The 13,528-nt window shown below is 39.0% G+C and overlaps 1 protein-coding gene across 3 annotated transcripts in view; it reads right to left on the reverse strand.

Moving 5' to 3' along the window:
- LOC126190666 (CD109 antigen) overlaps nt 1-13,528 on the reverse strand; it is an 818,148-nt gene that overhangs the window by 68,410 nt on the left and 736,210 nt on the right. For 2 of the 3 annotated variants that reach the window (XM_049931109.1, XM_049931110.1), the window contains 5 exons: nt 8,609-8,777; nt 8,114-8,226; nt 7,880-8,020; nt 7,512-7,700; nt 7,057-7,125 (listed from right to left, as the gene is read on the reverse strand). In XM_049931109.1, the coding sequence (XP_049787066.1) occupies nt 7,057-7,125; nt 7,512-7,700; nt 7,880-8,020; nt 8,114-8,226; nt 8,609-8,777 (681 nt within the window). The remainder of the gene's footprint in view (nt 1-7,056; nt 7,126-7,511; nt 7,701-7,879; nt 8,021-8,113; nt 8,227-8,608; nt 8,778-13,528) is intronic. The other variant, XM_049931111.1, reaches the window with a different exon arrangement.

Consider the following 13,528-nt stretch of genomic DNA (forward strand, 5'->3'; position numbering starts at 1 on the left):
CCCAGAAAAATTATGCCGGGCATAAAATTTCAGTCTTTTCAGAAATCATGCAATGTATTGTATTCAGACAGCGTTCTGCAAATGTCAACTTTTCCGGTTGGCGTTTGCGTGAATGTCACTGTTGTTCATTACAGGGTGTTACAAAAAAGGTACGGCCAAACTCTCAGGAAACATTCCTCACACACAAATAAGGAAAAGATGTTATGTGGACATGTGTCCAGAAACGCTTAATTTCCATGTTAGAGCTGATTTTAGTTTCGTCAGTATGTACTGTACTTCCTCGATTCACTGCCAGTTGGCCCAATTGAAGGAAGGTAATGTTGACTTCGGTGCTTGTGTTGACATGCGACTCATTGCTCTACAGTACTAGCATCAAGCACATCAGTATGTAGCATCAACACGTTAGTGTTCATCACGAACGTGGTTTTGCAGTCAGTGCAATGTTTACAAATGCGGAGTTGGCAGATGCCCATTTGATGTATGGATTAGCACGGGGCAATAGCCCTGGAGCAGTACGTTTGTATCGAGACAGAGTTCCAGAATGAAGGTGTCCCGACAGGATGATGTTCGAAGCAATTGATCGGCGTATTAGGCAGCACGGAACATTCCAGCCTATGACTTGCGACTGGGAAAGACCTAGAACGACGAGGACACCTGCAATGGATCAGGCAATTCTTCGTGCAGTTGACCATAACCCTAATGTCAGCGTCAGAGAAGTTGCTGCTGTACAAGGTAACGTTGACCACATCACTGTATGGAGAGTGCTACGGGAGAACCAGTTGTTTCCGTATCATGTACGGCGTGTGCAGGCACTATCAGCAGCTGATTGGCCTCCACTGGTACACTTCTGCGAATGGTTTATCCAACAATGTGTCAATCCTCATTTCAGTGCAAATATTCTCTTTACAGATGAGGCTTCATTCCAACGTGATCAAATTGTAAATTTTCACAATCAACATGTGTGGGCTGACGAGAATCCGCACACAATTGTGCAATCACGTCATCAACACAGATTTTCTGTGAATGTCTGTGCAGGCATTGTTGGTGATGTCTTGATTGGACCCCTTGTTCTTCCACCTACGCTCAATGGAGCACATTATCATGATTTCATACAGGATACTCTACCTATGCTGCTAGAATATGTGCCTTTACAAGTACGACAACATGTGGTTCATGCATGATGGAGATCCTGCACATTTCAATCGAAGTGTTCGTACGCTTCTCAACAACAGATTCGGTGACCGATGGATTGGTAGAGGCGGACCAATTCCATGGTCTCCACACTCTCCTGACCTCAACCCTCTTGACTTTCATTTATGGGGGCATTTGAAAGCTCCTGTCTACGCAACCCCGGAACCAAATGTAGAGACTCTTCGTGCTCGTATTGTGGACGGCTGTGATACAATACGCCATTCTCCAGGGCTGCATCAGCGCATCAGGGATTCCATGCGACGGAGGGTGGATGCATGTATCCTCGCTAACGGAGGACATTTTGAACATTTCCTGTAACAAAGTGTTTGAAATCACACTGGTACAGTCTGTTGCTGTGTGTTTCCATTCCATGATTAATGTGATTTGAAGAGAAGTAATAAAATGAGCTCTAACATGGAAAGTAAGCATTTCCAGACACATGTCCACATAACATATTTTCTTTCTTTGTGTGTGAGGAATGTTTCCTGAAAGTTTGGCCGTACCTTTTTGTAACGCCCTGTATAGCTTTCTTGTATCGTACGACATGTCTGGCCTATGTATGCCACCCCACATTAACAAGGAATCTTGTACACACCATGTTTCCTCAGGTCAATATCATCCTTAACCAAATCCAACAGGTTCCTCAATTTTGCAGATGAATGAAAAGCACACTTAATCTACTATCTTCGGAGTAATCTTCGGATTGTTGATGACATGGCATCAAAATATTTCAAAAAGGTCAAAGTGGTACATGTAGTTTGAACTCACTTGGGCCTGAATGCATCAAGTATCTGTCTCTCATATTAACTATTTTGTCAGAATCCTGCCTTCAATTGTTTCATTTCACTCAACAGGCTTTCAGGATCAGATACTGCTCACAATCTATGAACCAATGTACATAATGCACTATCGCACTGGGCAGGATAAAGACAGCTTGTGGCCTGTAAATGTAGATCTGTATGTGTTGGCTTGTAATAGACGCTGTATCCCAAGGTTCCATCTACTTTCCTTCATACAAAAACATCAAGAAAAGTTAAAGTACCATCTTTTTCCACTTTTATATTTGGATGGAGCAAATTTAAATGCTGAAGAAACATAGGTATGGAGCGAATTTGAATGCTGAAGAAAGATAGGTAGAGTGTCAAATCCACATGGCCACACCATAAATGTACCATCCACATACTGCAGAAAATGAGAGCGTTTGAGAGTGGCTGACTGTAGTGCTTTTTCTTCAAAGTCCTCCATAAAATAACTGACCACAACAGGAGACAGGGGGATTCCCATGGCGACACTGTCCACCTGTTCAAAATACTGGCCATGAAATAAGAAGTATATTGAAGTAAGCAGATGTTTAAATAATGCCACTATGTTCTCCTCAAACTCATTGCTAATGAGCTCTAAAGAGTCCTGCAAGGGAACCATTGTAAATAAAGACACAATATCAAAACTTACTAAGCGGTTCGATGATTTCAATCTAAGAGTTTTCAGGCGACCTGTGAAATCTTCAGAGTTTCGAATATGACGGTCACACTTGCTTATGAGAGGTCCCAATAGTGATGTCGGATATTTGACAATAAAATAAGTAGGTGCTGCTACGTTACTTACAACGGGACGGAGAGGCATCTCATTCTTTTGGATCTTGGGTAGGCCTTAGTGTCTAGGAGGAACTGCAGTCTGTTGATGTTGGTGACTTGTGCTGAAAGTCTCTCTCTGGATCCTACCAGCTGGATCACTTTTTAATTTACGATATGCAGGATCGTCGAGCAGTTTGTATATCTTGCTATTATATTCTGTGCATGAGAGAAACACAGCAGCATTTCCTTTGTCAGCAGGTAAGATGGCGATGTTTTGGGTCTCCTCTCATTTCCCGCAGAGCATTTGTTTCAGCTGAGGTGATGTTAAAGTTGGCTTTCTTAACTGGAGCTTCCGACATGTGATTGGTGTAATAGAACAGGCTGTTTCAAAACTTCCTAAGGATGCTGACGAAGGGATTAGGCGTACAACACATGCCGCACCTTGACTCGAGCTCCAGCGGTATCTGATCCTGATAGCCTGTCGAGTGAAATGAAACAATTGAAGGCAGTATTCTGACAAAATAGTTAATATGAGAGACAGATACATGATGCATTCAGGCCGAAGTGACTTCAACCTACAGAGCAGAATGAAGATACGAAGAAATGTACCACTTTGACCTTTTTGACGTATTTTGATGCCATGTCATCAAAAATCCGAAGAGTACTCGGAAGATAGGACATTAAGTATGCTTTTCAACCATCTGCAAAACTGAGGAACCTGTTGGATTCAGTTAAGGATGATCTTGGCCTGAGGAAACGTGGTGGGTACAAGATTCCTTGCCAATATCAGATGGCATATATAGGCCCGACATGTCGTACAGAACAAGAACGCTGCAAAACGTCAGCGACATTCACACTTACGCCAACTGGAAAAGTTGGCAACTGCAAAACACTGTCTGAATACAGGGAATCACATGATTTACGAAAAAACAGAAGTTTTATCCCTGGCATCATCTTTCTGGGATGGCATCAGTAAGGAAGCAATACTTATCCACACAGCTGATTATCTCATCAATGGGGTGCGGGAGTTCAACTGCGCACAATCTGGAACCCTGCATTGGCCGCTATTAAATCATAACTAGAAAATCAAGAGATTTTTGATTACAGACCCATCATAACATTGGTCTAGTATGGGCTTGTAAACACAGCATACAGCACAAGCACACGAGCAGGAGGGCCACTCTGCAATTTTCACAGAGGGTGTTTGAGTATGGCTCCATCTATCTGCAAATTATTGAGCATGTGTGATTTCCACGCCTGCGCTTTACACACGGGTGTTTTCTATACACAGAGTGCCAACATGCGGATACCATCAGTCATATCTACCCACCAGCACAGTTGAACCACCTGAAGATGCATGACACTTAGTCCAAAGAAATATTGTGGAATTTGTCGTCACCTGGCAGCAAACTTGTGAAGGCTATTTACAACATACCTGCCAGGAAAATTTGAAAGTCAAATCTGTCATTCATCACACACAGTAACTTAATGTGCACAAATTTCCATAACCTTTATACGTATGCATTCTCCCGCTGCTGCTTGGTTAGTAGATTTTGTATCAGTCCAGTTACATTCGATCAAACAATGGAAAATACAGGATGGAATAACAACATTATTATGGAAAGGATAGCTGCTACTCACCATATGCTGAGTTGCAGATAGGCACAACAAAAAGATTGTGAAACAAAGCTTTCAGCCAAACAGGCCTTCACCAGGAAAGACAAAAAACACACACACACACACACAATTGTTGTTTTTGTTTATTCTGATGAATGCTTGTTTGGAGAAAGCTTTGTCTGACAGTCTTTTTGCTTTGCTGTACCTAGCTGTGACTCAGCATCTCTGCTATATGATGAGTAGGAACCATCCTTTTCATAATATTGCTGTTACATTTTATCAATGAATTGTTATTCATTAAAATTATGCACTTAATAAGAGGAAAAGTTAATCTATGATTTCAATAAAATTATTGTTCAATAACTACTTTCCTCAGTTATTTTATACGTTCATGGATACTGTTCCATTTTAAAATCAAAAAACCATTATACTTAGCAAGTACTACAAGCTTTTTTACTGATATCACTTGTCAATTACCTCATTTTCTTAAGTATCTACAAAAGTAAACCACAGTTTTTATGTATTTGTTCTACATACAATAGATCTGTGTTTACTCAGCCCACAGTAATAAAACTGAGAATGTTATGAAATAAAGACAAATAAAAAGCACATTCAGAATTTTTAAAAAAGATGTCAGTAGCTTTGCAGTCAACTATAAAAGGCAATTTTTATTGAATATTTTGTTGGTTCTTAGAGGAACATAGATACATTAAAAACTTGAATACGCAATATTAATGTTCCATAGTAATTTCAAACTCTTGGCACATGGATCCCTTCATGTGGATATAGGAGGAGAGAGAATCACAAAGAGAACAGAAACATATAAGAATTCATAAAACAAAAATAAGAAAAGTATATGAAAGAGAAGGGGAGAAATGAGGAGAGACTGGAGAGAAAGGGAAAAAAAACATGATCACATTTATAAGTTTCATAGAAAAACAGTTGAGAAAAAGAGAGAGAGAGATGAACGGAAAGCAAAAGATTATTGAAAACATCACTTGGAGTAGAAAAGGCAACTGGAACATAACATAGGTCTGCACCACATTCTTCTTTTAATGAAGCCATCCCAAAAAAAATGTAGGTCTACTTCTGAATTTCATGACAATTAACAAGGTTGAATGGATTAAAAGCTATTGTCTGGATGTAGACTAGATTGGGAAAATTGCAAACTGTTTCTGTGGAATTCATTTCACTATTGACGTATGCTACACCTTCTTGTTACTGTGACAATTCTGTACATTCCAACACTGAATATTTTCAGATCTGCTTTCTCTCAATGAATTGTTTTTACTATCCACAGAATCCACAATAAGCTTAATATTTATCTTAAATCAGGCTTTAAGATACAGGCTCCACTTCTCGTCTAAACTGTACAATCCAACACTTCATTCAACCAATATCCTAAACTCTTTCAACCTGCCTGTGAAACAGTTTCACCAACTTCTTTAACACCCTTCATCAGTTATAATACAGAATCATGTAATCTACAGCTATTCTCTACAAGCCATCTTACAGTGCATGGCAGAGGGTACATCCATTACCACTGCTACATCTCCATCTCTACCCGTTCCATTGGCAAACAGTGATTGGCAAGAACAACTATGAGCTTGAAATTTTCTGATCTTACTAAGACATTTCACAGGATGTATTTGGGAGAAAGTAAAATGTTACCCAGCTCTTCTTGAGACTATGCATTTGTAATTTTAATAATGACACAGAATGTCTCTCTTGCAGTATTTGCCACTGGAGGTGTCAACGCACACTACTATTTGTCTCTACTTCCCCTATTAACCTGACATGTTGTCCCTGACTCACAAACAATATTTAAGAACTAACAAATGTGGGTTTTGTGGGTTCACTCTTTCATGAGCGAATTACAATTATTAATAATTCCTACAACAGATTCCAGTCTGGCATCTGCTTTCCTTAGACGGTGGATGCACTTCTGGTTCTAAAAATGATTTTACCTTGATATTGTTTTGATGGTGACCATTTCAGTGAATTATTGTCAGCATTGTAATCTGAAACTAATCACTCTTATTACCTATTTACGTGCAATCATTAAATTTATTTATCTTCTTCTGGGTCAACTGCCATTTGTTACACCAGTCATCAGTCCTCTGCAGGTACTTCTGCATTTGATACCTCTTTTCAACTGTTGTGACTTTTAATTCTACAAAGCATCACAGAACTTCTAACATTATCCACAAAATCTTTTATTTACATTGTAATCAGTAATGACCACATAGCACTTCCTCAGCATAAGAGCAAAGTTACTTTTATATCTGATGATTTTCCCTGGTTAAGAATGATGTGTTGAGTTCTGCAAGAGAAGATGTCCTGAAACTAATCACAAAGTTGGTCAAACAACACCTGAAATCCAATACTTAAGTACTCAGTCATATATCAAAATTAAATGAGCTGTGTAAATTAGTAACTGACCACTGGTTCTATAAAGCTTGAAACCAAGCACATTACCTACACATGTATCTTTACTATTGATAAGCAATCCTTTTATGCATCTTTCCTATAGGTAAGCAATCCTTTTATTTGTCTTTATTTGGTTTGTTTTTAATCTTTTATTACTGTTTCTGAAGAGCAGCAGGTGTTTATATTATATGTAATCACAAAAATAAACTTAATAACTGATGTGGTGAAATTGCTAGAGACTTACAAATTTGAGATGAGGTATGGAGTAATACTCTTTTTTTGTTGTTGGAAACCAAAATGGAAGCGTTTCATCCTGCAAGCAAATTTAATTTCATGCATTTATTTTCAGTAAAGACAACAACCATGCTTAATTTATGCAGTTATAATAAAGAAAAAAAGAACTAAAAAACTAAAACATTAGCAATAAAATCACAAGGACTCAGCTATTGAAAGTGAACGCAATTAACAGATGGAAAAAAATGCAATGACATGTTTATGACTAATCTTTCAATTATTACTCACATTGTTATGCATAATAACTACAGAAATTTATGTAACTGTAAACATTATTTTCACATTTTAAGCATAAAAGCACAAAAATACCATGCAAAATTAAAAAACACTCAAATATTTTCTACAACACAACAGCATCACCATGTTCAATAAAACAGACTGCTTTGAACCATGAAGCCAACTCACGAAGGTAAAATATTTCTCAACGGGTCGGAAATCTTTCAGTTGTGTCCTTCGTTCTGTCCGTATAGGGCGAATAGTAGCTTTAATGGTGAGATTTCCACGCACTGGACCACCACTTGTATAATTTGCCATAATTCTGCCATAAATATAACGGTCTGATGTAAAGAAGAAGGCAGGCATTGTCACATTAACCTGAAACAAAACATAGCTGTAGTATTAAATTTTTTGTACATTGCTAAAGTTAATGCTGTCTTAAAGTCTCACATTACACTTGCTCTATATATATCAATTTTTGATAAAAATTTAACTGATAAAACAGAGTGTATGAGCTTTAGAACAAATATAAAACTTGTGTATCTGTAGCGTATCACCTCAAATCGTGTCTGGTAGTATTCTTCAACGAGAAAAGTTGCTTCTTCAACTTGACCTTGGGCAGTCACTTGTATGGTCCAGTTACCAAATACGGGCTGGTCAGACAGCTGATAGGATAAACTTACACTTCCCAAATTTGACTGCAACGAACAGGTGATGTGTCAAAAAATACAGTACATAATATTTAAGACCGATGAGGAACTCACATCCACTATTACTCATTCTACACATACCTGACGAGAGAGCCATCTTCTCATTATTATTCTATTGGGGTCCAACATGTATACATCAATAGCTCCATCAAATGCTTTGAGTGATGTGCTGATTGGAATCGTGCGGAATCTTACTGTAAAATAATATATCTTCTTACTGCTCATATCCTTATTTTCATTGCACTGCATTTTAGCCAGTAATTTACCACCATTAATTGTACTCCAGGACATGTTTTATACTTCTAACAGCATTGAGTTCTTCCCCCCCCCCCCTCCCCGCTTGAAATGAAGCATAAAATAACATAAATTCACTGCCCTTGTCTTTCAGGGACTCACCTCACATGCATCTCTGACAGTTTTAGAAAAAGTATTGATATCCTCACTGCTCAACACCAAAATTAAAAATATATCAACAAACAGAATTAAATCATACAAGCGAGCACTGACTTTCTCATGATAATGCATTTTAGTAGTATGAACATCAATTAAAATAAATAACCAAAGCTTTATATGCACCTGTCTGGCCCTGCATGTACACAGGTTTGTCCATCTGAATAAAGATAGTCATGGACCTCTGGGAAAAAGTTAAACGAGTCTCATTTACAAATGCAGAGCCGCCCAACAGATTATCGTATGTGCCTTCCACTCGCAGCTTGTACACACCAAAGACACTTGTAGGTGGTATCTGAAATAAACAAACCGAATACCGTCAAAAGTCACAAACTATTGTGTAAACACAACACTTACACACATTACTCAACTTGAAGATACATAGTTAAGAAACAAAACTTTTATGCAGACACAGTTCAGTTCAGTTTTTAATAAATTGTCAATGAGGTGTGAAAATAAAGCAATGAGACTGATGGCATAGTGTTTGATCCAGCAACGCTAGTGATGCCATGCTTGGAGGGAGGTGAATATTTGACATGCCTCCAGTGCACTTTGGCCTGCACTAGTGTCATGTTGGTCGTGGTAGTGCGCTTTTTAGTGGAGAAGGTTTTGCTTGTGCATTCTGCCAATGAGAGCACAAATTTTGAGAAACAATGTGAGATCAGATTGTGCTTCACTTTTGGACACTAAGCAACAGAGATGTTTGCAAAACTTCGGAAGGCATACGGAGGCATTGTTTTGTCAAGAGCTTAGGTAAGTTGGTGGTTCAAGGCATTTGCAGAAGGAAGACAGCCAACTGAAAATGAACCTCACAGTGGAAGGTCTTCGCTTTCAAGATCTGATGCAAATTTCGATTGAGTCCAGGATCTTGTGCGTGCAGATCATCGTTTGACAGTTTGAATGATTGGGACACTGTTGAATTTGAGCCACATCATTGTCCATCAGAGACCAAACATAAATTACAATTGGGTGTCGCATCAAGACAATGCATCCTGTCACACAACAATTTCAGTAACCATGACTTGGTCAGTAAGAACATTCTTGTGGCTTGTCAAGACTCCTTATTCACCTGGCTTGAGTCCTTGTGAATTTTTTCTCTTACTGAGATTGAAAACACACCTTTAGGGGCCCTGGGCAACACTCAAATGATTGTATCTAACCAGCTGAAGGTTATTCCAGTATCTGAGTTCTAGTATTGCAGTGAAGAGTGAAAGAACCGTCTCCAGTGCTGTGTGGCTTCAGAAGGCAAGTACTTAGAAGGGGACAACACTCAATTGTAATACTGTTGGAATAAAACAAGAGGGAAAAGATTCATCAAAATTCTTTATTTACACACCTTGTATGTCTTATAGCTGTAAAAATGTTACAAACAATGGAAATGGACAGTGTGATTGGTAGGGATAAGCCTTTACGTTTGTTATTTTTCGCTTACTAAGCAAGTCAATAAAGTGTACACAATATTCACTTCAAAGTTAGTAACAGTAGTCATTTTCCTCCATAGGCTGTTCTTTTTATTATTATTTATCTAAAACATAAGGAACGGACACATTAATGTGTTAAATAAGGGGTAAGGTGCTCAAGTAACAATAGGTTGTCTAAAACATACAGAATGGACACATTAACTTGTTAAATAAGGGGTAAGGTGCTCAAGTAACAAAAGGTTTTATAAACGAATGGAAGATGTAATATGTCATCACACAGGGTGAGTAAAGGCATTCAGAACTCAGAGCAACTGTGCATTTCATAGACCATCATTTTTATCAAGTGACCTGCAAACATACAGTTATGAAATTAAGCACACCACTATGATGCATATTATTCGAGTTCTGGTTAGAATTTCTTAATCTATTTGTGAAGATCTCTTCACTGTGTAAAGGAATGCATTATGTGAAGCTATCTCAATGATCTTTTAACAGGGATGTAAATGAGCATGTCTGACACATGGCAGTAAACAAAGAAGCAGATAGTTAAGTAAGATTTGTGATATGGTTATGGTAATCCCTTGACTTTACAACCCTAGATTTATTTCTGTCAGTAGGTATCAAGTGTATACCGTGTACCACCTGCTGGTATGCTGTGAATTATTATTTCTGAACAAACCCAGCATACACCCAGATTTATGTCAGAGTCCAACATTTATCAATGAATGTTATCAGAAGACACAAAAATTTGTGTGCACACTTTCAATAAGCATATAGTTTGTCACATCTGAGACATGTTCTTTCTTGATAATGATGGTGATGATGTTTATTGTTATTATACATATTGTTCATCACAGTAAACACAGCAGATGAGTTCATTACACCAGATTTCATATATTGTCACTAGTCCAGCACTTCACAATGGTCAAAGACTGTGTGATATATCAGCAGATAATTTGTTCAGATGCCAGTAAAATGACTTTTCATAATTTTATTAGTGCCAAAGATTTCCGTGTCCACTAAGATATTTTGGCATTTCTCCCAGTGTGCTAAGATCCAATTTGACCACTTTCATTGGTTTATGATAGAGTCATTGTAGTTCAATTTTCAAGTCCTCAAAACTGGAAAGTTTTCCAAGGTGTCAGCGAGTTGGTTATGATGTGGGATGGCAAGGTCAATGATCTACACTTTCTTCTTCTCCACAAAGGTCATGTCTGGTGTATTTTCTAGCATTCAGTCTGACTAAATTCAGAAGTGCCACAGCAAAGTGACACTTTCCTACTGACAATTTTTCCTGGCTTCTTGTCCCACCAGTTCTTGCCAACATGAGATGGTAATTTTCATGTCAAGTCCCTGTGGACCATTTGTGCCCCATCTTGGTATCTATGCTTTGTTACCAGCCTGAGCAATCTTTCTGCTGCGCTCAAGATATGTCCAATTGTTCAGTCAGCTGCTTTAGAGCCTTACTTTGGGTATTTTGCTAATTTCTCGATACTGGCTTTGAGGGTGTTAGTTCTAACTGCGGCAAAAATGAGTCCTCCCGATTCTTTCTTTAATGTTCTGTTGGTCAGTCAATATTATGTCATTTCTTTATCTATTTTGGACCTGGTCTTTTATTTATCTATTTTGCCTTTAGTCTTCTCCAAGAACAGTCCATGCAGCACTTTACTGTACAGACTGACAGTTTGCAATGGAGTATAACTTTCTGGTATTGATTCTTGGTTTGCTATATCTTGAGAAGCTTTCTGTTGTTGCTTCAGTCAGAGCTGGTCCTCTATTATCTTTAACATAATCTGCCATTGTACGCTTCTCTCCTTCCACTGTCTGCCTCACTTGCGAAAGTCCTCTATTACCTGCTCTTTTGGGCAACTACCTCACATCAATATCACTTCAAGTGTGGAATGTGTGGTGAATTGTCAAAAATTTCCTGTCCAGATTACTCAACTCTACTTGTGTCCAACTCCGTGCGAATAGCTGTCGTGGTTTCGCCACATTGTTTATATTGTTGGCAAGCAAGAAGCCACAGTTTTTTCAGCTAGAAATGCACCGAGCTGTGTGGCTCAGCATCTCTGCATGAATACAGACAATATTATAAAACAATGACTAAAAAACATTTATGGTGTCAATGTGTCAAGAAAACATGAATATAAACTGTTTATTATATGCACAAAAAAGCTGTTAATGAAATAGTCATTTAATGGATGTGAAGTGTTAGTTGCATGAACATGAACACACACACACACACACACACACACACACACACACACACACACACACACACAGAGAGAGAGAGAGAGAGAGAGAGAGAGAGAGAGAGAAACACACCATGCTTATACCCACTAGACTTTGATTTTTGAAGTGCAAATGTACATGATGGTAATACATAGTCAGTCTCTTAACAATGCAGAGATGGGTGTAACTGTGACTTTTAAATAAAGTTAAATGGGACAGCACAATCTGTTTATGTAACTGTACGAATTAGCTCAAGTAGGAACCAACACTGTAAGGAATACAATCAGTTTCACTTTGTACAAGGGGCATTCAATAAATAACGTTCCATGCTATTTTTTTAATTTATAATTTCGGGTGAAAAACTGCGGAATTTGTTGCGGGATGTCATGGAATATTCCTAATTCAGCACCTTTAGTTTCATGAAGTTTCAGCAGGTGGCAGTGCTATACGTAACCCTTAGAGTGGCATCTGTACAGAAAATGCATGCTAAGCAGACAGCTGTCATTCAGTTTCTTTTGGCGGAAAACCAGAGCAACACAGATATTCATAGGTGCTTGCAGAATGACTATGGAGACCTGGCAGTGAACAAAAAAACACCATCAGTCACTGGACGAGGCATCTGTTATCATCACAATAAGGTCACGTAAACCTGACCAATCTCCCACGTGCCGGCTGGTCGCACAGAGTTGTCCCTCCTGCTACGTGGGAACATGCAGTCACTCGTTTGAGTGATCAACAGATCACAATCAGACACCGCGGTGCTCAACTGGACGTCTCTATTGGTAGTGCTGACATACCTGTCCACCAGTTGGGACAATCAAAGGTGTGTGCCTGCTGGGTTCCTCGTCCCCTGACAGAAGACTCTAAACAGTAATGAACGACCTTAAGTGCGGAACTGCTTGCATGTTACAAGGCTGATCATGACAATTTTTTTGTTGAACACTGTCACAGATGATGAAACATGGTTCATCACTTCAAACTGGAAACAAAACAGCAATCCTCAGAGAGGTGCAACACCACCTCTCCTCCACGAAATAGTTCAAAGCCACACCCCCACCCTGTAAAGTCATGGCAATAGTCTTTTGGGACTCTTGAGAGGTTATTCTCTTTGATGTCTTCCCTCAGGGTGCAATGATCAACTCTGAAGTGTGTTGCGCTATCCTTGGGAAACTGAAGAAACTACTTTCATCCACCCTACAGCCCAGATCTTGCACCTTCCATCCCTTTGGTCCAATGAAGGATGCATTCCGTGGGAAGCAGTATGTGGAGCATGGGAAGGTTATTAATCCAGCCTGACATCGGCTCCAACATCGACCAGTAGAGGGGCACCCATGTGTGCATACAGGCCCTCCCAGCACGGTGGCATAACACCATCACATAAAACGGACATAAT

This window comes from Schistocerca cancellata, chromosome 6 (genome assembly GCF_023864275.1).
Source record: "Schistocerca cancellata isolate TAMUIC-IGC-003103 chromosome 6, iqSchCanc2.1, whole genome shotgun sequence".
NCBI lineage: Eukaryota > Metazoa > Arthropoda > Insecta > Orthoptera > Acrididae > Schistocerca > Schistocerca cancellata.